This window comes from Anomalospiza imberbis, chromosome 13 (genome assembly GCF_031753505.1).
Source record: "Anomalospiza imberbis isolate Cuckoo-Finch-1a 21T00152 chromosome 13, ASM3175350v1, whole genome shotgun sequence".
NCBI classification, from domain to species: Eukaryota; Metazoa; Chordata; class Aves; order Passeriformes; family Viduidae; genus Anomalospiza; species Anomalospiza imberbis.
In genome coordinates this window covers 1,123,257-1,148,573 of record NC_089693.1, presented here as the reverse complement: position 1 = coordinate 1,148,573, position 25,317 = coordinate 1,123,257, and the positions used below count along the sequence as shown (strand labels likewise).

Sequence of the window (25,317 nt, the reverse complement as noted above, 5' to 3'; positions counted from 1 at the left end):
CCCTGCCCGGTGGATTTTGGGGCTGTTTGCGGGGAATTTGTCCTTTTGTGGGAGCTGGAGGTGAAGGTGCAGAGAACCCTGGAATTCCCACCCTGCCCGGTGGATTTTGGGGCCGTTTGTGGGGAATTTGCCCATGAGTGAGAGCTGAAGGTGCTGGTGCACAGATCCTCAGAATTCCCACCCTGCCCGATGGATTTTGGGGCCGTTTGTGGGGAATTTGCCCATTTGTGGGAGCTGAAGGTGCTGGTGCACAGACCCCTGGAATTCCCACCCTGCCCGGTGGATTTTGGGGCTGTTTGTGGGGAATTTGCCCATGAGTGAGAGCTGAAGGTGCTGGTGCACAGATCCTCAGAATTCCCACCCTGCCCGATGGATTTTGGGGCCGTTTGTGGGGAATTTGCCCATGAGTGAGAGCTGGCAGTGCAGACACCCCTGGAGCTCCCCCCCTTCCTGATGGATTTTGGGGCCATTTGTGGGGAATTGGCCTCTCCTCCCCGTTCAGTGCTCAGCAGTGAGAGCGAGCCCATTCATTTTAATTAACCCCTCCCTGGCCAGGCGCAGCCACCACCACTCGGGAATTTATTCCAAGCACACGGATCTACATTAGAAAAACTAGATCTCTTCTTTTTTCTTTTTTCTCCTCCCCCCTCAAAACCACCAGCCGCCCCTCAGAAGGCGCCCCCGGCCGCGCGCAGGCTGCTCATGTGCAGGGTGTAGAAGGCCCAGGGCTCGGGGATGTAAATCACCCCGGGGTACTTTTTCCGGAGGGTTTTGTCATTCCAGAGCCAGCCCACCCAGGCGGCGATGAGGAGCAGGGTGATGATGAAGGAGAGGAAGAGGAAGAGCCCGTTGCTGTCCAGCACCAGCCCCTTGCGCCGCTGGTGCAGCACCAGGGCCATCATGGCGAAGAAGGTGAAGATGTAGAGGATGAAGATCTGGCCCTCGGTCACCAGGTACCTGCGGGGAGAATTCCTGGGGATCCCGGGCTGCTGGGAGAGCATTCCCAGCTGTTCTGGGATCCCTGGTGATCCTGGGATCCCAGGGAGAGCCTTCCCAGCTGTTCTGGGATGCCAGGGAGAGCATTCCCAGCTGTTCTGGGATCCCTGGTGATCCTGGGATCACAAGGAGAGCATTCCCAGCTGTTCTGGGATCCCTGGTGATGCTGGGATCACAGGGAGAGCATTCCCAGCTGTTCTGGGATGCCAGGGAGAGCATTCCCAGCTGTTCTGGGATGCCAGGGAGAGCATTCCCAGCTGTTCTGGGATGCCAGGGAGAGCATTCCCAGCTGTTCTGGGATCCCTGGTGATCCTGGGATGCCAGAGAGAGCATTCCCAGCTGTTCTGGGATGCCAGGGAGAGCATTCCCAGCTGTTCTGGGATCCCTGGTGATCCTGGGATCCCAGGAAGAGCATTCCCAGCTGTTCTGGGATCCCAGGGAGAGCATTCCCAGCTGTTCTGGGATCCCTGGTGATCCTGGGATCACAGGGAGAGCATTCCCAGCTGTTCTGGGATCCCAGGGAGAGCATTCCCAGCTGTTCTGGGATCTGTGGTGATCCTGGGATGCCAGGGAGAGCATTCCCAGCTGTTCTGGGATCCCAGGTGATCCTGGGATGCCAGGGAGAGCATTCCCAGCTGTTCTGGGATCAGTTTTGATCCTGGAATGCTGGGAGAGCATTCCCAGCTTTTCTAGGATCAGTGGTGATCCCAGAACAACAGGGAGAGCACTCCCAGCTCTTTTGGGATCAGTTTTGATGCTGGGATCCCAGGGAAAGCATTCCCAGCTCTTCTGGGATCAGTGGTGATCCTGGAATGCAGGGAGAGCATTCCCAGCTTTTTTGGGATCAGTTTTGATCCTGGGATCCCAGGGAAAGCATTCCCAGCCCCGCAGAGCAAAAGCTGCCCTGGGGAACCCGGGGGAATGGAGCAGCTTTTCCTGGGCTATTCCTGGAATATTCCTGGGGAATTCCCTCCCCATCCTGAGGCACTCACCAGTAGTAGAGGCTGCTGGGCCCCACCAGGAGCAGGGCAGCCAGGGGCATCCGGCTCTGCCCCGCCGCGGGCGTGAAGCAGCCGGTGAAATAAATGAACAGGATCAGGAAAAACGGGATGTACCTGGAAAAACCCGCAATTCCCAGCGCTGGGGTCAGCCTGGAGGGGATTGGAACTGCCCCAAATCCACCCCACACCCGGAGCTGCTCCTGTGCTGGGCCTGGGGATGGAGCAGCTGTGGGATTCCTGCTGCTGCTGTGGGATCCCTGCTGTGGGATTCCTAAATCAGAGATTCCTGCAGCTCTAGGATTCCTGCTGCTGCTGTGGAATCCCTGCTGTGGGATTCCTGCTGCTGCTGTGGGATCCCTGCTGTGGGATTCCTGCTGATCAGAGATCCCTGCTGTGAGGTTCCCTAATCAGAGATCCCTGCTGTGGAATCCCTGCTGTGGGATTCCCTAATCAGAGATCCCTGCTGTGGGATCCCTGCTGTGGGATCCCTGCTGCCTCCCCAGGGCACAGGAGGGCTGGGCAGGGGCTGGGCTTGTCCTGGCTCTGCAGATCTGGAGAATTCCCAGCCTGGGGCAGGAAAAGCCCCTGATGGATTTGCTGGTGAAGGCAGGGCTGGGCTCCAGCTGCCTTGGGCAGTTCCAGCAGGGCATTCCCAGGCTGTGGAGCAGGATCCCCAAACCCCCCCAAGCCCTTCTTCCCTTTAGAGGGCTCCAAAGAACGGGGTTTGCTCCTTCCAGCACTCCTGGAACCCCAAATCAGCCAGCAGAGATTTCCCCAGGATCATCCCGAGCGGATCCAGGCCCAGCCAGGCCCTCCTGGGGTCTCTCTTGGGATGTCTGGGGAGTTTGTTTGGGATGTTTGGGATATTTGGGCTGTTTGCTTGGGGTGTTTTGGGGTGTTTGTTTGGGATATTTGGGGTGTTTGTTTGGGATATTTGGGGTGTTTGTTTGGGGTGTTTGGGATGTTTGGGGTGTTTAGGTGTTTGGGCTATTTGGGGTGTTTGGGACATTTGGGTGTTTGGGACATTTGGGGTATTTGGGGTGTTTGTTTGGGGTATTTGGAGTCATTGGGATGTTTGGGGTGTTTGGGATATTTGGGGTGTTTGTTTGGGGTGTTTGGGGTACATCTGGGGGTGCTGGAGGAGGAACCAGGAGGAACCTTCTGTCCACCCCTGGAAGGACAAGCTGTTCCTCTGGCCCTCCAATCCCAAAATATCCCTGAGCAGAGGGGATTTTCCCGTGATTGCCAGGTGCACCCTAATCTGGATCCTAATCCAAATCCAGCCCTGGCCAGCAGGACATTATCCCCAGCCAGCTCTGGCTCGGGGTTTTTTTTTTCCACTTTAAGCTCTGCCCTTCCCCCTGTACCATCCCATAATCTCTGGAAGGACCTGCTGGGAATCACTCACCACATGGAGTGCCCCAAATATTCGTCGTAGTAGTAGAGCAGCTCGAAGGAATCGATCTGTGGCAGGACACGGGATGAGAATCCCAGTTAGCAACGAGCTCATTCATCATTCACAAATTCACATTCCAGAAACACTTCAGCCCAGCTCAGCCCCTTACCCAGGCCATTCACAAATTCACATTCCAGAAACACTTCAGCCCAGCTCAGCCCCTTACCCAGGCCATTCACAAATTCACATTCCAGAAACACTTCAGCCCAGCTCAGCCCCTTACCCAGGCCATTCACAAATTCACATTCCAGAAACACTTCAGCCCAGCTCAGCCCCTTACCCAGGCCATTCACAAATTCACATTCCAGAAACACTTCAGCCCAGCTCAGCCCCTTACCCAGGCCATTCACAAATTCACATTCCAGAAACACTTCAGCCCAGCTCAGCCCCTTACCCAGGCCATTCACAAATTCACATTCCAGAAACACTTCAGCCCAGCTCAGCCCCTTACCCAGGCCATTCACAAATTCACATTCCAGAAACACTTCAGCCCAGCTCAGCCCCTTACCCAGGCCATTCACAAATTCACATTCCAGAAACACTTCAGCCCAGCTCAGCCCCTTACCCAGGCCATTCACAAATTCACATTCCAGAAACACTTCAGCCCAGCTCAGCCCCTTACCAAGGTCTCAGGCTCGAGGTTCCTTTATCATTTATGAATTCAGATTTCAGAGCCCAGCTCAGTCTCTTACCAGAGTCACTTATAAATTCAGGTTTTAGAAATGCTTGAACCCAGCTCAGCCCTCACCAGAGTCTCTGGCTTGATGTTCCTTCATCATTTATAAACTCAGATTTCAGATCCCAGCTCAGCCCTTACTAGCATCTCAGGTTTGATGCTCCTTCACCATTTACTAATTCAGATTTTACAAACCCAGCTCAGCCCTCACCAGGGTGTCAGGTTTGAGGTTCCTTCACCATTTACAAATTCAGATTTTACAAACCCAGCTCAGCCCTCACCAGGGTCTCGGGTTTGAGGTTCCTTTATCATTTACAAATTCAGATTTTACAAACCCAGCTGAGACCTCACCAGGGTCTCGGGTTTGAGGTTCCTTTATCATTTATAAATTCAGATTTTGGAACTCAGCTGAGACCTCACCAGGGTCTCAGGTTTGGCGTTTTTTTATCATTCATAAACTCAGATTTCAGATCCCAGGGTCTCGGGTTTGAGGTTCCTTTACCATTTATAAATTCAGATTTTACAAACCCAGCTCAGTGTCTCACCAGGGTCTCGGGTTTGAGGTTCCTTTATCATTTAAAAATTCAGATTTTGGAACTCAGCTGAGACCTCACCAGGGTCTCGGGTTTGAGGTTCCTTTATCATTTATAAATTCAGATTTTGGAACCTAGCTGAGACCTCACCAGGGTCTCGGGTTTGAGGCTCCTTCGCCATTTACAAATTCAGATTTCAGATCCCAGCTGAGCCCTCACCAGGGTCTTGGGTTTGAGGTTCCTTTATAATTTATAAATTCAGATTTTGGAACCCAGCTGAGACCTCACCAGGGTCTCGGGTTTGAGGTTCCTTTATCATTTATAAATTCAGATTTTGGAACCTAGCTGAGACCTCACCAGGGTCTCGGGTTTGAGGCTCCTTCGCCATTTACAAATTCAGATTTCAGATCCCAGCTGAGCCCTCACCAGGGTCTCGGGTTTGAGGTTCCTTTATCATTTATAAATTCAGATTTTACAAACCTAGCTGAGACCTCACCAGGGTCTCGGGTTTGATGTTTTTTTATCATTTATAAACTCAGATTTCAGATCCCAGGGTCTCGGGTTTGAGGTTCCTTTATCATTTATAAATTCAGATTTTGGAACCCAGCTGAGCCCTCACCAGGGTCTTGGGTTTGAGGTTCCTTTATAATTTATAAATTCAGATTTTGGAACCCAGCTGAGACCTCACCAGGGTCTCGGGTTTGATGTTTTTTTATCATTTATAAACTCATATTTCAGATCCCCAGGTCTCGGGTTTGAGGTTCCTTTATAATTTACAAATTCAGGTTTCAGATCCCAGCTGAGCCCTCACCAGGGTCTCGGGTTTGAGGTTCCTGATGATGGGGTTCTCCCTGACGGACAGGTGGTGCTGGTACCCGCTGAAGATCAGCCGGTGGTTCACCGAGTCCCCCACCAGGTGGATGCTGGCGCCCATCACGAAGGTGATGATGCTGACGTAGACCATGGACCTGGGCAGGGTCTTGGGGGACCTCTCGATGAGCTGCAGGCACAAGGAGGGGGTGAGGAGGATGAGGAGGAGGAGCAGGGATGTGGCAGCTCCTGCCCTCGCTGGGTTTTGGTTTTTTTCTTTTGCCAGAGCGCTCAGAAATTCATCACCAAAAATCCCAAAATATCCTGAGTTGGAAGGGACCCAAAAAATCATCATGTCCAACTCCTGAGTGCACTCATACAGGGATCAAAGGCACGGTTCTGCGGTTTTAGCACCAGGAGCTGACAGTTAGGCTGTGCTGAAGAGAATGGATTGCTTTCTGCAGGTAAGACACCTGTACCTCACCAAAATCCAATTTCAGGCACTCTGCCTTGCACTGAAAGTTGCTACTAAAACAGATCCCAAGAGTTTCATGTCGAAACAGCAACAGATAGTCCTGGTTTAATGGGATAGGAATTAGAAATGGCAGTAAGTGTAATTATAAATGAACCCAAGCTAAATATTCCAAGACAAATATTGTCATTCTGCCAGGGTGCTTCAAATCATGTGTTACAGGCCTGGCTTTAATTCTGGAGACTCTGGACCTTAGGTTTTAAAGCTATAAACTCAGGAAAGTTCAGCAAATCTCTTTTTTTAAAAGATGTCTAAAAAGACCTGTCCTGGTTTAGGGCAACTTTGGGAGGAAAACCTCTGAAGGGGTTTCTGCTGCCTTCAGCCCCAAAAGTTCGTTTGGTTTGCTGTTAACGAGGGTTTCCTCATTAAAATGCCGTGGTTCTCCTGCCTCTGGAGAGGACTGGGAGGTTGGATGTGCCCTCCAGTGGCAGCAGAGCCTCCAGCACAGAGCTCCTCACGCTTCCCACCCTCTCTGCACACTTCAGGATCCCCCAAGTGAACGTTTTGGGGTCCTGCTCCCTTTCTCCCCAGTGCAATGGGACTCAGCTCCACAGAGAGCTTCAGGATCCCCCAGGAGAACGTTCTGGGGTCCTGTTCCCTTTCTTCCCCATGGAACAGCTCCCCACAGTTTGACCCCACAGCCTGGAGGAGCCGAGTGCCACAAAACCACTCGGGGCAATTTTTGGGCACCACTTTCAGTGCTGGGCTCTCTCCCTGCCCCATCTCGAGCACCTGAGGCTGACTCAGGGCCTGGGACAAGCTTTGGAACAGCAGCAGGAATTTTGGGATGCAGCTCCACACTCAGCCTGCAAAGCAGGGAAGAGCTGCCGAGGCAGATCCCAGCTCCAGAGTTTTCCAGCTTTGGCTGGCTCAGCTCCGGGATCAGCCAGGGCCTCCCCCCTCCCTAAATCAGCTTTGCAGCCCTCCCCAAGCAGGGAAAAGCTCCTTATTTGTGTTTAATTTTGACCTTATTTGGGTTTAATTTGGAGGCTTAACTTTCCCTTCCCCTGAAGCTGCGGCACGGACGTCACAGGAGGACAAGGAGAGCACAAGGTCCTGGAGGGGACAGAGGCTGGGACACGTCCCTGGGCCAGGGAAACGCATCCTGCATTTTCCTGTGGCTCAGCCCTGCAGAAATCACCTGGGAAAGGTCAGCTCCCACATCCTGGGTATTCCCTTTTTGCCCCCAGCCTTGAAATCCTCCTGGAATATCGAGAGGGAATCATTTCCACCTCAGGCCATAGCTGAATTCCCAGATAATGAAGGTTAAAATGGATTTATAATTGCTTTCTTCTGAAGTGTTTAATGGGAAAAGATTCCTAATGGTCTGACAGGATTTCACCTCATGAATGGTTTATGGGATCCAGAGGTTGGCAGCTGGAGCCAGATAAATTCCAGCTCCAGCCACAAGTCCAATGTCAAAGAGCAAGTGTAATGAAGCTCTGAACAATTTAGAAAATCCACTCTAATTCCACCCTAATTCTTTTAAGCCAAGGGTGGTTGTTGTCCTAAAAATATCATTTGGGAAAAGGGCTCTGACTCCTCCTGCCAGAATTCCAGGGGGAAGTGATTTGCTTTGGATATGCAGGAAATTGAGGTGCTCTTTAAAAGGTGGCATCACAAATCCTTCCTGGAGTGGGAAACTCTTCCTGGCTGGAAGGAATTTGGGAATAACCAACATCCTAAAATCCTCTGAGCCTTTGCAAAACCTGGAATGGGAAACCCCTGAACATTCCCAGCTTTACCTTCAGCTCTGACTCCTCCTGGAGCCAGAATTCCAGGGGGATTTGCTCTGGACATGCAGGGAATTGAGGTGCTCTTGAAAATGTGGCATCAGAAATCCTCTTAACTCTTCCTTACTGGCAGGAATTTGGGAATAACCAGCACCCTCAAAACCTCTGAAACTTCACAAAATTGGGAGTGGGAAGCCCCTGGACATTCCCAGGTTTACCTTCAGCAGCAGGAAGGGGGTGATAACGTTGTAAGCCATGTGGAAATAATCCCCAGCGCTGGGTTTGTTCAGAGGAAACCATTCCAGAGGGAGGATGATCTGAGGAGAGAGGGAAGAGCAGCACATCAGCGACCATGGGAGAGGGAAAATGTGGGGATTGCTCGGGAATGCTCAGCTGGGCTCCAGGGGGTTGGTAGGGACCAAGCTGGGCAGCTCATCTTGGAGCACACTTCCCGAAAATCACCCTCTGGAAGTTTCCACTCCCAGCCCTGCCCGGTGCTGGCAAGCTGTGGGGTCAAGGAAGGCATTTGGGATTCCTGGACCATCCTCAACCTTCTGCCAGCTTCCAGCTGGAAAAAAATTCCATTGAAATGGAATGGCCCCTCCTGGAAGCAGCAGCCCCAGGCCCTGGGATACAGGCAAGGAATGGGGAAGAGCAGGAGGAGCCTCCCAGGTGTGAAAGCAAAGGTGTGGGAGAGAGAACCGGGAACAGCTTTCCCAGAGACTGCAGCTGGCTTGGCCCCAGTGCCACCAGAGCGGGGCAGTGGTCCCAGCTCCTCCAGGACACCCCCTGGTGCAGGGGACAGCCCTGGGGACCCCCTGGCCCTGTCCCCTCACTCACCATGGCGATGGGGCGCCCGAAATCCAGCACCCAGTTCTGCAGGGTGAAGTAGAACCACAGGTCCAGGTGGAACGGGGACGTCTTGAAGGTGTCCTCGGCCTTCACCGCCCCGTGCCTGGAGGGGACAGAGGGACACGGAGCCGTGGAGCAGCTCTGGGAGGAGGCAGAGCTGTCACCCCACACCGAAGCTGCGCTTCCCTGGCTCTGGGATCTGCGGGATGACAAAGCTGAGGAGCAGGCAGGACAGGAGAGCACGAAGCTGTCGCCGTCCCTGAGCCGTCCCTGTGGGGAGGCTCCTCCTGGTCTCTTCAGTAAGGTGAAAAGTGCTGAATTAAGTGCAACTATTTTTAACTTTTGCATGATGAAGCAAAATCCCAACTGCCAGGAGTTGAGCTGAGGGCTAAAAATGCGGCGGTGCCCGGCGGAATTCCAGCACCGGGATGCTCGGGATGCAGCGTCACCTGCAGCTCCTGCTCCAATCACCCTCTGCCGAGGATCCAACCCCGACGGAGCCTTTCCATGAAATGCCCCTCCAGCACCTCTGGACCTTCACCTCCCTGCAGGAGAAGCAGATCAATGCCTCTCCTGGTGGCAAGACCAGAACGGCATCCGCTGGAGCAGCCTCGAGCTTGGGCTGCCCAAAGTCCGTGGAAGTGTCCCTGCCCACGGACCAACAGGATCTTTAAAGTCCTTTCCACCCCAAACCACCCTGGGATGATTCAACGAACCCCGAGAGCTGGAGGGTGAGGATGGGGTACCCTGGATGAGCTGGGAATGCTGCGGCTCCCTGGAAGAGTCTGCCAAGCCCTGGATCGGCTGGGATAACCCAGGTACGCTGGGATGCCCCGGATAAAGCCGAGAGGGGGAACCTTGGGGGACCCCGACCCTGGGGATGCCCCAGACCCTGACCCTGGGGATATTCCAGACCCCGACCCTGGGGATGTTCCTGACCTGGGGATGTCTTGGACCCCAACCCTGGGGATGCCCCTGACCCCAACCCTGGGGATGTCTTGGACCCCGACCCTGGGGCTGTCTCGGATCCCGACCCTGGGGATGTTCCAGACCCTGACCCTGGGGATGTTCCTGACCCTGACCCTGGGGATGTTCCTGACCCTGATCCTGGGGATGTTCCAGACCCCGACCCTGGGGATGTCTCAGATCCCGACCCTGGGGATGCCCCAGACCCTGATCCTGGGGATGTCTCAGATCCCGACCCTGGGGATGCCCCAGACCCTGATCCTGGGGATGTCTCAGATCCCGACCCTGGGGATGCCCCAGACCCTGATCCTGGGGATGTCTCGGATCCCGACCCTGGGGATGTCCAGGACCCCGACCCTGGGGATGTCTCGGATCCCGACCCTGGGGATGTCCAGGACCCTGACCCTGGGGATGTCTCGGATCCCGGCCCTGGGGATGTCCAGGACCCTGACCCTGGGGATGTCTCGGATCCCGGCCCTGGGGATGTCCAGGACCCTGACCCTGGGGCTGTCTCGGATCCCGACCCTGGGGATGCCTCGGATCCCGCAGCATCCGGGGGTGGTACCCGGGAAGGGGCCGGGCTGTCCCGGGGGGAGCAGGGCAGGCCGCGCCGGGGGGGTCGGATGGGGTGAGGATCCCCAATGAATCCGAGGGGGATGTTCCCGTTCCCGACTCCCCCCCCGAGCCCCGGCCGCGCTCACCTGCCCGGGTAGAGCGGCCCGGCGGGCGGGGGCGAGCCCGGGGCCGCGGCCGGGAACGGCCGGCGCCGCGCCGAGCCCTGCATCCGCCCGGCCCGGGGCTCCCGGGGCCGCTCCCGGGGCCGCTGCCGCTCCCGTGCCGGTACCGGTGCCGATCCCGCTCCCGGCCGCTCCCGGCCCGGCCCGCGGAGCAGCGGCGGCTGCGCGGGGGCGGCCCCGGGCCCGCCCGCCGGGGCGGGGGCAGCGCTGGCCCCGGGAGCCCGGCCCCGCTGCCCCGGCCCTGTTCCTCCGGCCCCGGGAGCCCGGCCCCACTGCCCCGGCCCTGTTCCTCCGGCTCCGCTGCCCCGGCCGTGCTCCTCCGGCCCCGGGAGCCCGGCCCCACTGCCCCGGCCCTGTTCCTCCGGCCCCGGGAGCCCGGCCCCGCTGCCCCGGCTGCGCTCCTCCGGCTCCGCTGCCCCGGCCGTGCTCCTCCGGCCCCGGGAGCCCGGCCCCGCTCCTCCGGCCCCGGCCCCGGCCCCGGCCCCGCTCTCCCGGCCGTGCTCCTCCGGCCCTGTTCCTCCGGCCCCGCTGCCCCGGCCCCGCTCCTCCGGCCCCGGCCCCGCTCTCCCGGCCGTGCTCCCCCCGGCCCTGTTCCCCCGGCCCCGCTCTCCCCCGGCCCCGCTCCTCCGGCCCCGGCCCCGCTCTCCCGGCCGTGCTCCCCCCGGCCCTGTTCCCCCGGCCCCGCTCTCCCCCGGCCCTGTTCCTCCGGCCCCGCTCTCCCCCGGCCCCGCTCCCCCGGTCCCGCTCCTCCGGCCCCGGTCCCGGCCCTGCTCTCCCCCGGCCCCGCTCTCCCCCGGCCCTGTTCCTCCGGCCCCGCTCTCCCCCGGCCCCGCTCTCCCCCGGCCCCGCTCTCTCCCGGCCCCGCTGCCCCGGCCCCGCTCTCCCGGCCCCGCTCTCCCGGCCCCGCTCTCTCCCGGCCCCGCTGCCCCGGCCCCGCTCTCCCCCGGCCCCGCTCTCCTCCGGCCCCGGCCCCGGCCCCGCTCTCCCGGCCCCGCTGCCCCGGCCGTGCTCCTGCGGGTGTGCCGGGCCGGGAGAGCTCCTGGCTGCGATGGGATGCTCAGGGGGGGATCAAAGCGGCTGGCAGGGAAGGCTCAGGGAATTCCGCGCAAATCCATCGCTCCGAGCCGCTGGTTTATTGAGAATGAGGAGCTGGAGCTCCTCTGGCCACGAGCAAACGCTGCTGTTCGCGGGTTTCCATTTCCCTGGGCCACGGTGGATGCCCCGCTCTGTTCCCTGCTCTCGGCTTTGGCTGGATAAATCCATCGGGATGGGATCACTCACACAGGGAGGGATTCGCAGCCCTCGGGGCTGAATTTGCACTCGCTGGGGTTTGGAGTTTTGGGTCTAAATCGGGAGGTGCATCCTGCCATGGGCAGGGACATTTTCCCAGGATCATGCCAGGTTGCTCCCTGCCCTGTCCAACCTGGCCTTGGACACTTCCAGGGATGTGGCAGCCACAGCCAGGGCCTCACCACCCTCACAGGTGAGAAAGGCTGAGGCCCCAAACCCCTCCTGGAGGGCTTGGTCTGGGCACGGAGGCTCCATCACCCCTGGGATGGGAGCACTGTGTGTCACACCCTGTCCCCGTTCCCTTGGATGTGCACGCTGTGACACGGGATGGGAACAGGACAATCCCTGGGAGCTGCTGTGTATTCCACTGAGGAATTCTGGCCGGGAATTCTGGTCCTACCGAAGCTGAGGGGGCTCCCAGAAGCAGCAGAAGGGAGGTTTTGGTCCCTCTCGAGGAGCAGGGGACCCTCCCCACGCCATCCCTGCTCCCCTGGGGTGGCACCTGGGAAAATATCCCTGAAAAGTGGAGGAGATCACCGAGATAACAGAGCCACTTAATCTTACCAGGACCCTGCTTGTCACCCTGTGCCTGACACGGCTACGTGGCTCTAAACAGGGCTGGCCACGGCCTGGCTCGTGTCCCCTGGTGTCCCCCAGGCTCTCCGGGCTCCGGCTGCTGCTCCATGAATAATGCACATCCCACAGAGAGCCGCGGCTCTGGTGTCAGGACTCCGAGTTAAAAATTAACGGGGCTGAGACCGGATCCCCCAGAGGACAATGGTGCAGCAGACGGGGCCGGGGTGGTGTCCCCTTACTGCCCGTGGCTCGTGTGGCTCGTGTGGCTCGTGTCACCAGCAGCCAGGGAGGTGGCCCAGCAGGGGCTTGAGGTGACAGGTGTGTGACAAGGCCGGTGACGGTGTCCCCAAAACCAGGGGTGAGGGTCCCACGTGTGCTGAGGTGATGGGAGCTGCTGGTTCGGGCTTAGAAATCAACTGAGTCCAGTCTAACCCAATCCAGCTCTGCTGAACCCAACTGAGTCCAGTCTAACCCAACCCAGCTCTGCTGAACCCAACTGAGTCCAGTCTAACCCAACCCAGCTCAGCTGAACCCAACTGAGTCCAGTCTAACCCAACCCAGCTCAGCTGAACCCAACTGAGTCCAGTCTAACCCAACCCAGCTCAGCTGAACCCAACTGAGTCCAGTCTAACCCAGCCCAGCTCAGCTGAACCCAACTGAGTCCAGTCTAACCCAACCCAGCTCAGCTGAACCCAACTGAGTCCAGTCTAACCCAACCCAGCTCAGCTGAACCCAACTGAGTCCAGTCTAACCCAACCCAGCTCAGCTGAACCCAACTGAGTCCAGTCTAACCCAGCCCAGCTCAGCTGAACCCAACTGAGTCCAGTCTAACCCAACCCAGCTCAGCTGAACCCAACTGAGTCCAGTCTAACCCAACCCAGCTCAGCTGAACCCAGCTGAGTCCAGTCTAACCCAACCCAGCTCTGCTGAACCAAAGTGAGGTCAGTCCAGTCTAACCCAACCCAACCAACCCAGCCCAACTAAACTCAGCCCAGCCAGCTCAGCCCAACCCAGTCCAGCTGAACCTGGCCTGGCCCAGCCCAATCCAACTGAACAAATTCCAACCCAACCCAGTCCAACCCAACCCAACCCAGTCCAACCAACCCAGTCCAACCCACCCAACACAACCCAGTCCAACCCAACCCAACCCAGTCCAACCAACCCAACCCAGTCCAACCCAACCCAACCCAGTCCAACCCAACCCAACCCAGTCCAACCAACCCAACCCAGTCCAACCCAACCCAACCCAGTCCAACCCACCCAACCCAACCCAGTCCAACCCAACCCAACCCAGTCCAACAAACCCAGTTCAACCCAGTCCAACCCACCCAACCCAACCCAGTCCAACCCAACCCAACCCAGTCCAACCAACCCAACCCAGTCCAACCCAACCCAACCCAGTCCAACCAACCCAACCCAACCCAGTCCAACCAACCCAACCCAGTCCAACCCAACCCAACCCAACCTAGTCCAACCCAACCCAACCCAACCCAGTCCAACCCAACCCAGTCCAACCAACCCAACCCAGTCTCGCTCTCCACACTCCCTGACAGGAGGGGGCAGCCAGGGAGGGTCAGGCTCAGCTCCCAGGATTCAAAGATATTTTCTTGAACTGCACCAGCTGAGGTTTAGGTTGGATTTAGGTTGGACACCTGGATGAATTTCTCCATAGAAAGGGTGGTCAGGTGTCACACTGCAACACGAAATAACTCACAGAAGCGGGCTAGATGTAAAAGGAAAGAAAAAGAACTTTAAAAAGCAAACTTAATTTTTTAACTCTATATACAATAATAAAAGTGGCAGTGGATTGGAAGGTGAAACTGCCACCTCTCCAACCACACTGGTCAAACCAACACTCCATCAATTCTCTCTACTTACCAAAAAGAATGCAAAACAGCCATTATTTACATGAACATGCGTGAGAAAATTCAGTTAAAACATGTAAATGTCAGAAAGTGTAAAAAACTTTTAGAAAAACTTTAAAACTCTCAAAAGAACAGGGTGACAGGCACTGGCAGGGGCTGGCCAGGAGGTTTGGAGTGCCCATCCCTGGAGGTGCCCAAGGGAGGGCTGGACGTGGTGCTGGGGTCAGGCACAGCTGGGACTCGGTGACCTCAGAGGTATTTTCCAACGTCGGTGATCGTGCAGTGGAAATGAGGATGAAAAGCTGAGCTGGTGACACGAGCAGTTGTCTGTGTGAGTGTGTTTTGGGGACATTCAGCTGTGCCCTGGTGGTGCTGCTGACGCCTTAAGTTTCAGCTTTCCAGCTGAAAATATTCCAGATTCTGTACTGCGTTAGTGTGTAACTCTGAGCTTCATACAGAGTGTGAGCAGTTCTCACAGCTCAGCCACGCAGAACAATCCTTCTCCAGCCCAGAAACAAGCTTCAGCCTCAAAAAGCGCAAACAGCAGGGAATGGAGGAGAGCAATCTGGCAGGATGGGACTGCACAACCCGGAGCTGCAATTGGACAATGAACCCCAATATGGAAAGGCACCAAGACTTATAAAAGTGTGAAAACTCCTGACCTGGAGTCCAACTCGGGTGTAGCCACGGCCGGGCTCTTGCACCGGCCAAGCTGTACCCGAGCAGGGATTCAATAACGCCCTGCTTCATTCCTTTAGCTCTGCCCAGCTCTGCTCCAGGCACCGCCTCCACGGCCTGGAGCGCCTTCCCAGCCGCGATCCGGAACGGCCTGGCCGCGCCGCCGCTGCCGGCCGGCCCCGCCGCGGCGGGCGGGCGCTGCCGAGCGGTTCCGGGGCGGAGCGCGGCGGTGCCGGCCGGGCCCGCGCTGCGGGCGGGGGGGCCGCGCCTTGCCTGCCGGGCGGCGGCTGCGCTCCCGCCGGGGCCGGGGCCGGGGCCGGGGCCGGGGCCGGGGCCGGGGCCGGGGCCGGGGCCGGGGCCGGGGCCGGGGCCGGGGCCGGGGCCGGGGCGGCGCGGGGGGCGGCGAGCCCCGGGGCGGCCGCATGTGCGCCCCGCGGGGCGCCGCGGCAGGACGGAGCGGGCCGGGGCAGAGCCGGGCCGGCCCGAGCGGGGCCGTTGCGGGCGGCGGGGCCGCGCGGAGGCGGAGGCGGCCATGGAGGGGCTGGCGGGGTACGTGTACAAGGCGGCCAGCGAGGGCCGCGTGCTCACCCTGGCCGCGCTGCTGCTGAACCGCTCCGAGAGCGACATCAAGTACCTGCTGGGCTACGTGAGCCAGCACGGCGGGCAGCGCTCCACGCCGCTCATCATCGCCGCCCGCAACGGGCACGCCAAGGTGGTGCGGCTGCTGCTCGAGCACTACCGCGTCCACACGCAGCAGACCGGCACCGTCCGCTTCGACGGGTACGTGAGGCCCGGCCGGGACGGCCCCGGGCGCGGCCTGGCCGAGGGGCAGAGCGGGGCCGGCCGGGCCGTGCGCGCCTCTGGCGGCTCCCGCTGTTGCGGGGCTTGGCGGGGCTCGGGGGCGTTCTCCAGCGCGGAGTGTTCCGTGAGCCCATGGTCCTGCTGCGGCCCGGGCAGCTCCGCGCTCCGAGGCTTGGTGGTGGGTTCTTTTCAGCGCCGGCTCTCCCGTGATGTGGTGGTCCCAGCTCCCAGCCCGTGATTTGGTGGCCCTTGTGAGCGCTTCCAGCTCAGGGTTCTGTGACTTGGTGGTGCTTGTGGGTCTCTTCCAGCTCAGGATTCTGTGACTTGGTGGTGCTTGTGGGTCTCTTCCAGCTCAGGGTTCTGTGACTTGGTGGTGCTTGTGGGTCTCTTCCAGCTCAGGGTTCTGTGACTTGGTGGTGCTTGTGGGTCTCTTCCAGCTCAGGATTCTGTGACTTGGTGGTGCTTGTGACTTCTTTCCAGCTCAAACTGTTTTGTGACTTGGTGGTGCTTGTGGGTCTCTTCCAGCTCAGGATTCTGTGACTTGGTGGTGCTTGTGACTTCTTTCCAGCTCAAACTGTTTTGTGACTTGGTGGTGCTTGTGGGTCTCTTCCAGCTCAGGATTCTGTGACTTGGTGGCCCTTGTGGGTTTTTTCCAACTCAGGCTATTTTGTGAGTTTGTGGTCCTTGTGGGGCCCTGTCACTTGATGTCCTTGTGGGCCCTTCCACCTCAGGCTGTTCCATGACCTGGTGGCCCTTGTGAGCCCTTCCAGTTCAGTATTCTGTGACTTGGTGGTGCTTGCGGGTCTCTTCCAGCTCTCAGTATTCTGTGACTTGGTCCTTGTGGTTCTTTTCAGCTCGGGGTATTTTGTGGTTGGGTGGTCCTTCAGTATTCTGTCACTTGATGTCCTTGTGTGCCCTTCCACCTCAGGCTGTTCTGTGACCCGATGGTCCTTGTGGGGCCCTTCCAGCTCTGTGTTCTGTGACTTGGTGGTGCTTGTGGATCTCTTCCAGCCGAGGATTCTGTGACTTGGTGGTCCTTGTGGGTTCTTTCCAGCTCACATTATTCCCTGGCTTGATGGACCCTTGTGGGGCCCTTCCAGCTCTGTGTTCTGTGAGTTGATGGCCCTTGTGGGTTCTTTTCATCTCGGGCTATTTTGGGATTTGGTGGTCCTTGTGGTCCCATCTCGGACTATTCCCTGACTTGGTGGTTCTCATGGGCCCTTCCAGCTCAGTGTTCTGTCACAAGATGTCTGGGGAGCCCTTCCAGCTCAGGATTCTGTGACTTGTTGGTGCCTGTGGGCCTCTTCAACTCGGGCTGGACCTTGTGGATCTCTTCCAGCTCAGGATTCTGTGACTTGTTGGTGCCTGTGGGCCTCTTCAACTCGGGCTGGACCTTGTGGATCTCTTCCAGCTCAGGATTCTGTGACTTGGTGGTCCTTGTGCGTTCTTTTCAACTTGGCTCTTCTGTGACTTGGTGGTCCTTGTAGGCCCTGTCCAGCTCAGTATTCTGTCCCTTGATATCCTTGTGGACCCCTTCCACCCCAGGCTGTTCTGGTTCTGTGTCTTACTGGTCCTTGTGGGCCTCCTGCAGCTCAGACTGTTCTGTGACTCGATGGCCCTTGGGAGCCCTTCCCCACCCAGATTATTCTGTGACCTGGTGGGGCTTGTGTGTCCCTTCCAGCTCGGGACATTCTGTGACCTGGTGGCCCCGGTGGGCCCTGTCCAGCTCAGTATTCTGTCACTTGATGATCCTGGTGGGCCCTTCCACCTCAGATTAATCCATGACCTGGTGGCCCTTCCAACCCAAGATTATTCTGGGCTTCGATGGCCCTGGTGGGTCCCTTCCAAGGCTGTTCTGTGATCTGTGACCACTTCCCTGCCCGCTGTGGGCCTCAGCAGAGCTCCCGGGAGGATCTCTTCTCTGATTTTCCCAGGCACAGAGGGCAGGCTGGCAGGTTGGCAGTGCCCAGGGCCCTCCTTGCTGCTGTTTTTAGAAATGAGTTCATGACATTCCCACCTAAACGTCACGTGGGAGTTGGAGGCCACAATGAGGTCACCATTCGGTGATTTCCTGGTAGAAATGCCTGCGTGGTTGGAGATCCTACCTGATGCTTTATGAGCCATAAATGCCTTTTCCATTTAGGAATTCCCCGTGTGAAGCTGTGGACAGGATAATATTCACAGCCCGGAGAGCTTCTGCTGGGCCAGAGTGGCCTTTTTGGGACATTTTTGCCACTGCAGGTGACATTGCCAGCGGGAAGGGTTCTCACACCGCTCAGTTTTCACACACAGAACCACTTCCCTGTGTGGTTTGATTTTTATTCCTTCCTTTTCCCTTTCAGCTGGGTTTGGGTGGTTTTTTTGGGGTTTTTTTTGGGTTTTATTTTTGTTTGTTTGTTTGGTTTTTTTGGTTTTTTTTTGTTTTTTTTTCCCCAATCAGAAGCAGGTTGAGAATTCCTGGAGGAGGGACCTCCTGACAGACAGCAGATGCTGGATTTTTGCCTGGCTGGGGTGGGGATGTTTTCCAGAGGCTGTGCCTGGCACGGAGTGAAGGAGGAGTAGTGGGAGGCACAACGGGTGCGGAGAGAGGAGCAGAGCCCATGTGATCCCCAGGGATTGTTCCCCAGATAAGGTGGCTCAGCAGCTCCTCTCCCTTGGGCTTTCCACTTGGAACCTCAAAACACCAACAAATCACCTTGTGTTGGTAAAAAAATCCCCCCTCCTGACTCTCCTCCTGCCTCGATACAGAAATATTTTAATGGGATTCTTTACAAAATCAGGAACTTCTCAGTGGGAATTCTCTCTGAGATCTTAAAGAGCCTCTGGAGGTGTTGGATTTACAATCAGTAGCTGTGGAGCTGCGAGGGCTTCACCAAATAATTAAAAATCTCTGTAAAAGTGAAATTTAAGCTGGTCTTACCATATTATAACTTTGGGGAGCGTGGCTTTTTGAGATTACTTGTCCTTCATGTGTGTTTGGGATGTGTGTGTGAATCCTGCCTGTTTCTTCATTTAAATCCTTCCGAAACCAGGGAATGGGAAAGACAAATCCTTTCTTTTGTGTGCTGGGTTTAAGGGAATGAAAACAGCTCAAAAAGAAGTCTCTGTCCCCTCATTTTCCCCTTACTCAGGGCCACCGTGTGACACAGATCTGTGGAGCAGCCCAGCTCAGAACTTCTGCTTTTTTGGGTTTTATTTTCTTCCTGAGGTTCCGTTTGTGTCACCAGTTTGCCGGGCTGGTTCAGGGCACAGGATCTCAAAATAGGGAAGCGCTGGGGAGCTGCAGCTCAGGCAGAGGGGCCAGGGGAAGTGATCAGAAATTTTGAAGCCATTTTTGCTGCCAGGGCTGTTGCTGGTGTCTAAATCTGATTTTTTAATGTCAAAATATCAATTTTAAGGTTTTTCTAGGTCTTCAGTGTGTCACTTTGTGGCACTGAAGAGATAATTTTATAACTCTTCTTGCCAGACCTCTCTAAACTGAGGCTGGAGTTTGTAAGTGGGATCTTCAAGGTGGCCAAACCCCTTTGGCTGCTTTGAAGCTACAACTTCCAGCACTCTGTGTGCTCTGTTGGCCTCATTCCTTGGCCATGGTGATCCCGGTGAGTTCCTTGAAATCCAGGGGTGGGCTGAGCTGTAAAATCCCCATTGATGGCTGGGTGTGGGATGCTTTTGGAAGAACGTCAGCCTGATTCCCTCTCCCTGTCCTCCTGTCCCCAGCTTCGTCATCGACGGGGCCACCGCGCTGTGGTGCGCGGCCGGGGCCGGCCACTTCGAGGTGGTCAAGCTGCTGGTGAGCCATGGCGCCAACGTCAACCACACCACGGTGACCAACTCGACGCCGCTGCGGGCGGCCTGCTTCGATGGCCGGCTGGACATCGTCAAGTACCTGGTGGAGAACAATGCCAACATCAGCATCGCCAACAAGTACGACAACACCTGCCTGATGATCGCGGCCTACAAGGGCCACACGGATGTGGTGCGGTACCTCCTGGAGCAGCACGCCGACCCCAACGCCAAGGCCCACTGCGGGGCCACCGCCCTGCACTTCGCCGCCGAGGCCGGCCACCTGGAGATCGTCAGGGAGCTGGTCAAGTGGAAGGCGGCCATGATGGTCAACGGCCACGGCATGACGCCGCTCAAAGTGGCCGCCGAGAGCTGCAAGGCCGACGTGGTGGAGCTGCTGCTGGCTCACGCCGACTGCGACAGGAGGAGCAGGATCGAAGCTCTGGAGCTGCTGGGGGCCTCGTTTGCCAACGACAGGGAGAACTACGACATTTTGAAGACTTACCACTATTTATATTTAGCCATGCTGGAGAGGTACCGCGACAGCGAGAACGTCATCGAGAAGGAGGTACTTCCCCAGATTGAGGCTTACGGAAACAGGTCGGAATGCAGGACCCCTCAGGAATTAGAGTCCATTAGGCAGGACAGAGATGCCCTTCACATGGAAGGCCTCATAGTGCGGGAGAGAATCCTGGGCTCGGACAATATCGACGTCTCCCACCCCATCATTTACCGGGGCGCGGTCTACGCAGACAACATGGAGTTCGAGCAGTGCATCAAGCTCTGGCTCCACGCCCTGCACCTGCGGCAGAAAGGCAACAGGAACACCCACAAGGACCTGCTGAGGTTTGCTCAGGTCTTCTCCCAGATGATCCACCTGAATGAGCCCGTGAAAGCCAAGGACATCGAGAGCGTGCTGCGCTGCAGCGTGCTGGAGATCGAGCAGGGCATGGCACGCATCAAAACCACCCCGGACGCCGACATCCACACGGCCATGGACAACTACGAGTGCAACATCTTCACCTTCCTCTACCTGGTGTGCATCTCCACCAAGACGCAGTGCAGCGAGGACGACCAGTCCCGCATCAACAAGCAGATCTACAACCTGATCCATCTGGACCCGCGCACGCGCGACGGCTCCAGCCTGCTGCACCACGCCGTCAACTCCGGCACGCCCGTGGACGACTTCCACACCAACGACGTGTGCAGCTTCCCCAACGCCTTGGTCACCAAGCTGCTGCTGGACTGCGGCGCCGACGTCAACGCCGTGGACAACGAGGGGAACAGTCCCCTGCACATCATCGTGCAGTACCACCGGCCCATCAGCGACTTCTTGACGTTGCACTCCATCATCATCAGCCTGGTGGAGGCCGGCGCCCACACGGACATGACCAACAAGCAGAAGAAAACCCCTCTGGATAAAAGTACCACCGGGGTGTCCGAAATCCTCCTTAAAACTCAAATGAAGCTGAGTCTCAAGTGCCTGGCTGCCCGCGCCGTGCGGATCTACAACATCAGCTACCAAAACCAGATCCCCAGAACTCTGGAGGAGTTTGTCCAGTTCCACTAGGACGTGTCCAACCTTTTGTGGTGGTGCTATCCTGGGACAACACCAGACAGCAGAATACACCCGTGTCCATGAAGTTGTTTTTCTCCATTCCTTTGGTTTTGGGTTCCTCTGGATTCCGTCTGCGGCCTCAGTTCTCGGGTGGAGATGGTGGAGGGCGGGGGGCAGGAAAAGCCACATTGTTGTCCTGTAGTTGAATCCGATGTTTGAGATTTTGGTCCTTTCCTTTTTTTGATTTAAAGAATCCCTTCATTAGCTCTTGGTTTTCTAATCGACACGAGAGGAATCCCCCAGGTAACTCCTGTCGAACGTTTCGTGTCCGAGACGATTCGCAGAATTGGATTTCAAACTCCTCGCAGTGAGGTGGGAGAAGAAAAATTAGGAATTCTGTGGTGGTTGGGTTAAAAGTGGAGTGTCCACCCCCAGAGCAGTGCGTTGCTCTCATACCTCACCGTGCTTTGATGCCTTTCACCTTGTGCTGAAGATGTTGGTAACGTTTTAAAAGTTGTTGTTTAAATCAGAATTTACAGCTACAGACGTGAGGGATGCCCTGTTAGGAAATGCAGGTGGAAATTCAGCTCTGAGGGGCTGAATTCCATTATCAAGCTCTTCACCGACACTGCTCCAGTAAGTATTGAATAACCTTTGGACAAAAACCCACTTCCATGCTGACCGAAAATAACCGGAATCATCGTTTCTTTTTCCATAGCTCCGTCGCTCCTATCCAAACATCATGCATGAATCCCTAGAAACTGGGTAGGGAATTTGTGTTTGTGTGTGTCCCAGCATTTCAAACTGCTTTGAACTCGGGTTTTTTTCTGTTGTTTCAACGCTCAACACGCACCTTTTTTTTTGACTCAAAGTCTGTCCAGCTGCACTCTTGGATTCCAGATGCTGTATCTTCCTAACGGAGCAGTCTGCCGCCAAAGAGAGTCTTCCTTGAACCTGGCTTTTCCAAGAAGCGTTGGAGTCTGTGCCTCCCTGAATTGGACTCGAGGATTTTTCATGGTTTTTACTCCTTCCAGTAGGAAAAATCTCTTCTTAAAACTGATTTTTAAAAAAAAAAACTTCTCCTCTCATCAGCCTCTTTGCTGATGAGCGAGTGATTGTACGGGGACGTTGTCGCTTGAGAACTTTGGGAGAAGTGGCAGATGCTCCGACAGGAAAATGTCACTTGTTGGGACAAGGCTCCTGAACCCTCTGTTCCTTTCCCACCCAGCTTTTTAACCGTCAGGATGAACGAATGTTCCGTGGGGTTTTTTTAAAAAACAATCCAGGTAGAACTTTCAGGCGAGATTTGGGGCACACGTTTCTATTTGTATGACAAAGAAATAAACATTGAATGTGGAATTAACCTTGGAATTCCTGGTTTTTGTCCAGGGTTTGTGTCCTTTGAGGGAAAAGCTTTAGGGTCAGGTTTGGGTTCTCCAGAGGAGCTGTGCCTGCCACATCCCTGGAATTGTCCAAGGCCAGGTTGGAGCAGCCTGGGCTAGGGGAAGGTGTCCTTTTCCTGAGGAGAGAATTCCAAAGCAGCAAGGAAATTCCTGGCAGTTGATTCCAGGGCTGAGCGCTGGGGGTTGTGTCCTTGGAGGGAAAAGCTTTAGGGTCAGGTTTAGGATCTCCAGAGGAGCTGAGACTTCCACATCCCTGGAATTGTCCAAGGCCAGGTTGGAGCAGCCTGGGCTAGGGGAAGGTGTCATTTTCCTGAGGAGAGGGTTCCAGAGTAACAATAAAAATTCCTGGGTGTTGATTCCAAAACACTTCCAAGCGGGGGAAGGTCTTTGCTGTGGAAAAGCTGCTCCTGCCTCGGGCGTATTCCCAGTTATCCTGCTTCCCAATGAATTCCTGCTGCCTGCTGTCATGGAATGCTGTCCTGCCACCTTCCCCATGTCACCAAGAGCTCTTGGCAAAGGATAGGGAATACCTGTGGATGCAGCCTTGGGAATCCTGGGATCTTCTCCAGGATCTGGAATTTTCCTTCCAAGCATTAAACGCTGTGAGGCTGCCCTTGCTGTCCCGGTTATTTAAAGCCCCTGATAAAATTCCTTGGAGCCTCCAGGTGCTGTTTTCCCTGGAAAAGCACGGAGCGAGATCCTGGGAAGAGCCGGGTGCTGCCGGGGGTTTGGGATGTTGATGGAGTGGGATCAGCTGTGGGAGAGGCAGAAATAAACCCGGCCTAGAAATAAACCCGGAGCTGAGCCAGGCCTTGGAATGCCGATCCCGATGTCCCAAGGGATCCAGAGGGACAGAGCCACCCCGGGACTGGGGACAGCCGCTTCCAACCCCGCCCTCGCCGCTGCCAGCGGAGCCAGGGGTCCTGGGAATCCGGGATTCCCAACGATTCCTTGGGAATGGCTGGGGAGGGGAACAGGAGTGGGGCAGGAGCGTCCTGAGAAATTCCCAGAAATGTGGGAATTGTGTCCCGGAGTGTTCCCAGGTGTCCGTGGCAAGGGACGGGCAGTGGGCACTGGGAGGTGCTGGGGGTGGGCAAGGAGGGGGGAAATTATTTATAGATTTACTTTATAGATAAATATATCAATGTATTTATTCATATAAAGTATATAAATGTCTTTATATATATATATATATATATATATATATATATATATATATATATATATATAAAAATATACACTTGTATTTATATATATATGTCAATGTATATATATATAAATAAATCAGTGTATGTATATATAAATAAAATATATCTGTGTATTTTTATATCTATATGAAAATATATCCATGTATTATATATATATGTCTGTGTATTTATATATGTCAATGTATATATATATAAAAATAAATCAGTATATATATATCAAAGCATTTATATATATATATAAAATGTGTATTTTATATATATATATATAATTATATCCATGTATTTATATATATATAAATATATAGATGTATATATAAAAATATATCAATATGTATATATAATAAATTTTGTATATTTATAAAATACTTATAGAAATATATTTTTATTTACATAAATTATATCTAGATATAGGAATAAAGATACAAAATATTTATACTTCATGTATATACACACATAGATTTATATATTTTATGTATTTATATATATATACATGGATATACACAAATATATTTTATATATATATATACATCTCTATTATATATATGCACACACATATAGAAAAATGTTTAAAAGACTAAAAATAAAACTGTTTATAAATGTATATGCACATATAGTGTGTGTGTGTAGATATATGCATATCCATAGATATAAAACCACAAAAGTATATAAAATATGTCTGTGCACATATATTTTATATATTAGTAAATGCATTTAAATATCTATCTTACATATAGATATAAGTAAAATATATAAACAGTATATAATTATATATTTATATACATATGTATATATATTATATGAACATATATTTAATAGACATATATTCTGTACATATGCATATAAATTATATGTATATTTATAGATATATAATATACATTACACATACACATATATATGTGTATAAGTTATATTATATTATATTATATTATATTATATTATATTATATTATATTTATTATATATTTTTCTATATATAATATGTATATTCTTTATTATATATATTCACATATAATATATAATATATATAGTGTGTAATACACAGAATAGATATATTATATAAGATTAAATATATAGATAATATATATACATATATACATATGTAATAATAAATAATAAAATAAATAAAAGTAATAATAAATATTTGCATATATATACATATATACACATATATACATATATATCTTTTATATATAAAAATATATAAATATATTTATATATATAAATTATATATATAAATGGCTAATTATGTACATATATATATTTTATATATATTTCTAGGTATACACACACACAAATATATATACATACACATATTCCTACATGTATATGTATATGTGTATATATATATGAAAAAATATATTTTATATCTATATCCATATATACATACATATATGTGTATATATTTATTTTTAAATATATTTTCATATATATATATTATATTATTTTATAGATATATTTTTTTTTATTTTTGTGTGTATATATATATATATATATATATATATATATATATGTAAAAGCAATCCTGAAGGATCCTGCCCCTTCCTGCCTGGTCTTCGTCTCTTTCCCTGCAGCATCTGGGAATGCTGCACCAAGGATTTTATGGAATTCCGTGTGCGGGATCCCAGTCTTGGGAGTGTGGCAGGGAACGAGGGCAGGATCCTGCAGGATCCTCCGGGGCTGAGCCCCCGGCCCCCTCCCAGGGCTGGGCTCTCCGGGCTTTCCCTGCACCCCAGCCGGACCCCTGTGCTCCCAGTCCATCGATAACTGGGAATTGCAGCATTCCCACTCCAGCTCAGGATGGAATGTCTGATTTGGGAGGGTTTTTAATCCCATTTTATACCAGGTTTGCGTCTCGCAAAGGCTT

At 53.8% G+C, this 25,317-nt stretch overlaps 2 protein-coding genes across 3 annotated transcripts; one reads left to right on the top strand and one right to left on the bottom strand.

The window, feature by feature from the left end:
- Positions 1 to 668: 668 nt before the first annotated feature.
- On the bottom strand, positions 669 to 10,437 carry CLN6 (CLN6 transmembrane ER protein). Its single transcript, XM_068203496.1, has 7 exons — positions 10,257 to 10,437; positions 8,578 to 8,692; positions 7,956 to 8,054; positions 5,474 to 5,662; positions 3,406 to 3,461; positions 1,989 to 2,111; positions 669 to 957 (listed from the first exon to the last, which is right to left on the bottom strand). Exons 1-7 carry the CDS (start codon positions 10,337 to 10,339, stop codon positions 669 to 671), a joined length of 954 nt encoding a protein of 317 aa, XP_068059597.1. The 5' UTR covers positions 10,340 to 10,437.
- A 4,614-nt stretch (positions 10,438 to 15,051) lies between these two features.
- FEM1B (fem-1 homolog B) lies at positions 15,052 to 22,206 on the top strand. Of its 2 annotated transcripts, none has more exons than XM_068203495.1 (2): positions 15,052 to 15,250; positions 19,220 to 22,206. In XM_068203495.1, exons 1-2 carry the CDS (start codon positions 15,234 to 15,236, stop codon positions 20,853 to 20,855), a joined length of 1,653 nt encoding a protein of 550 aa, XP_068059596.1. In that variant the 5' UTR covers positions 15,052 to 15,233; the 3' UTR covers positions 20,856 to 22,206. The 2 variants fall into 2 exon arrangements, with proteins under 2 accessions (XP_068059596.1, XP_068059594.1); XM_068203493.1 differs by having other exon boundaries at positions 15,052 to 15,481.
- Positions 22,207 to 25,317: the final 3,111 nt, after the last annotated feature.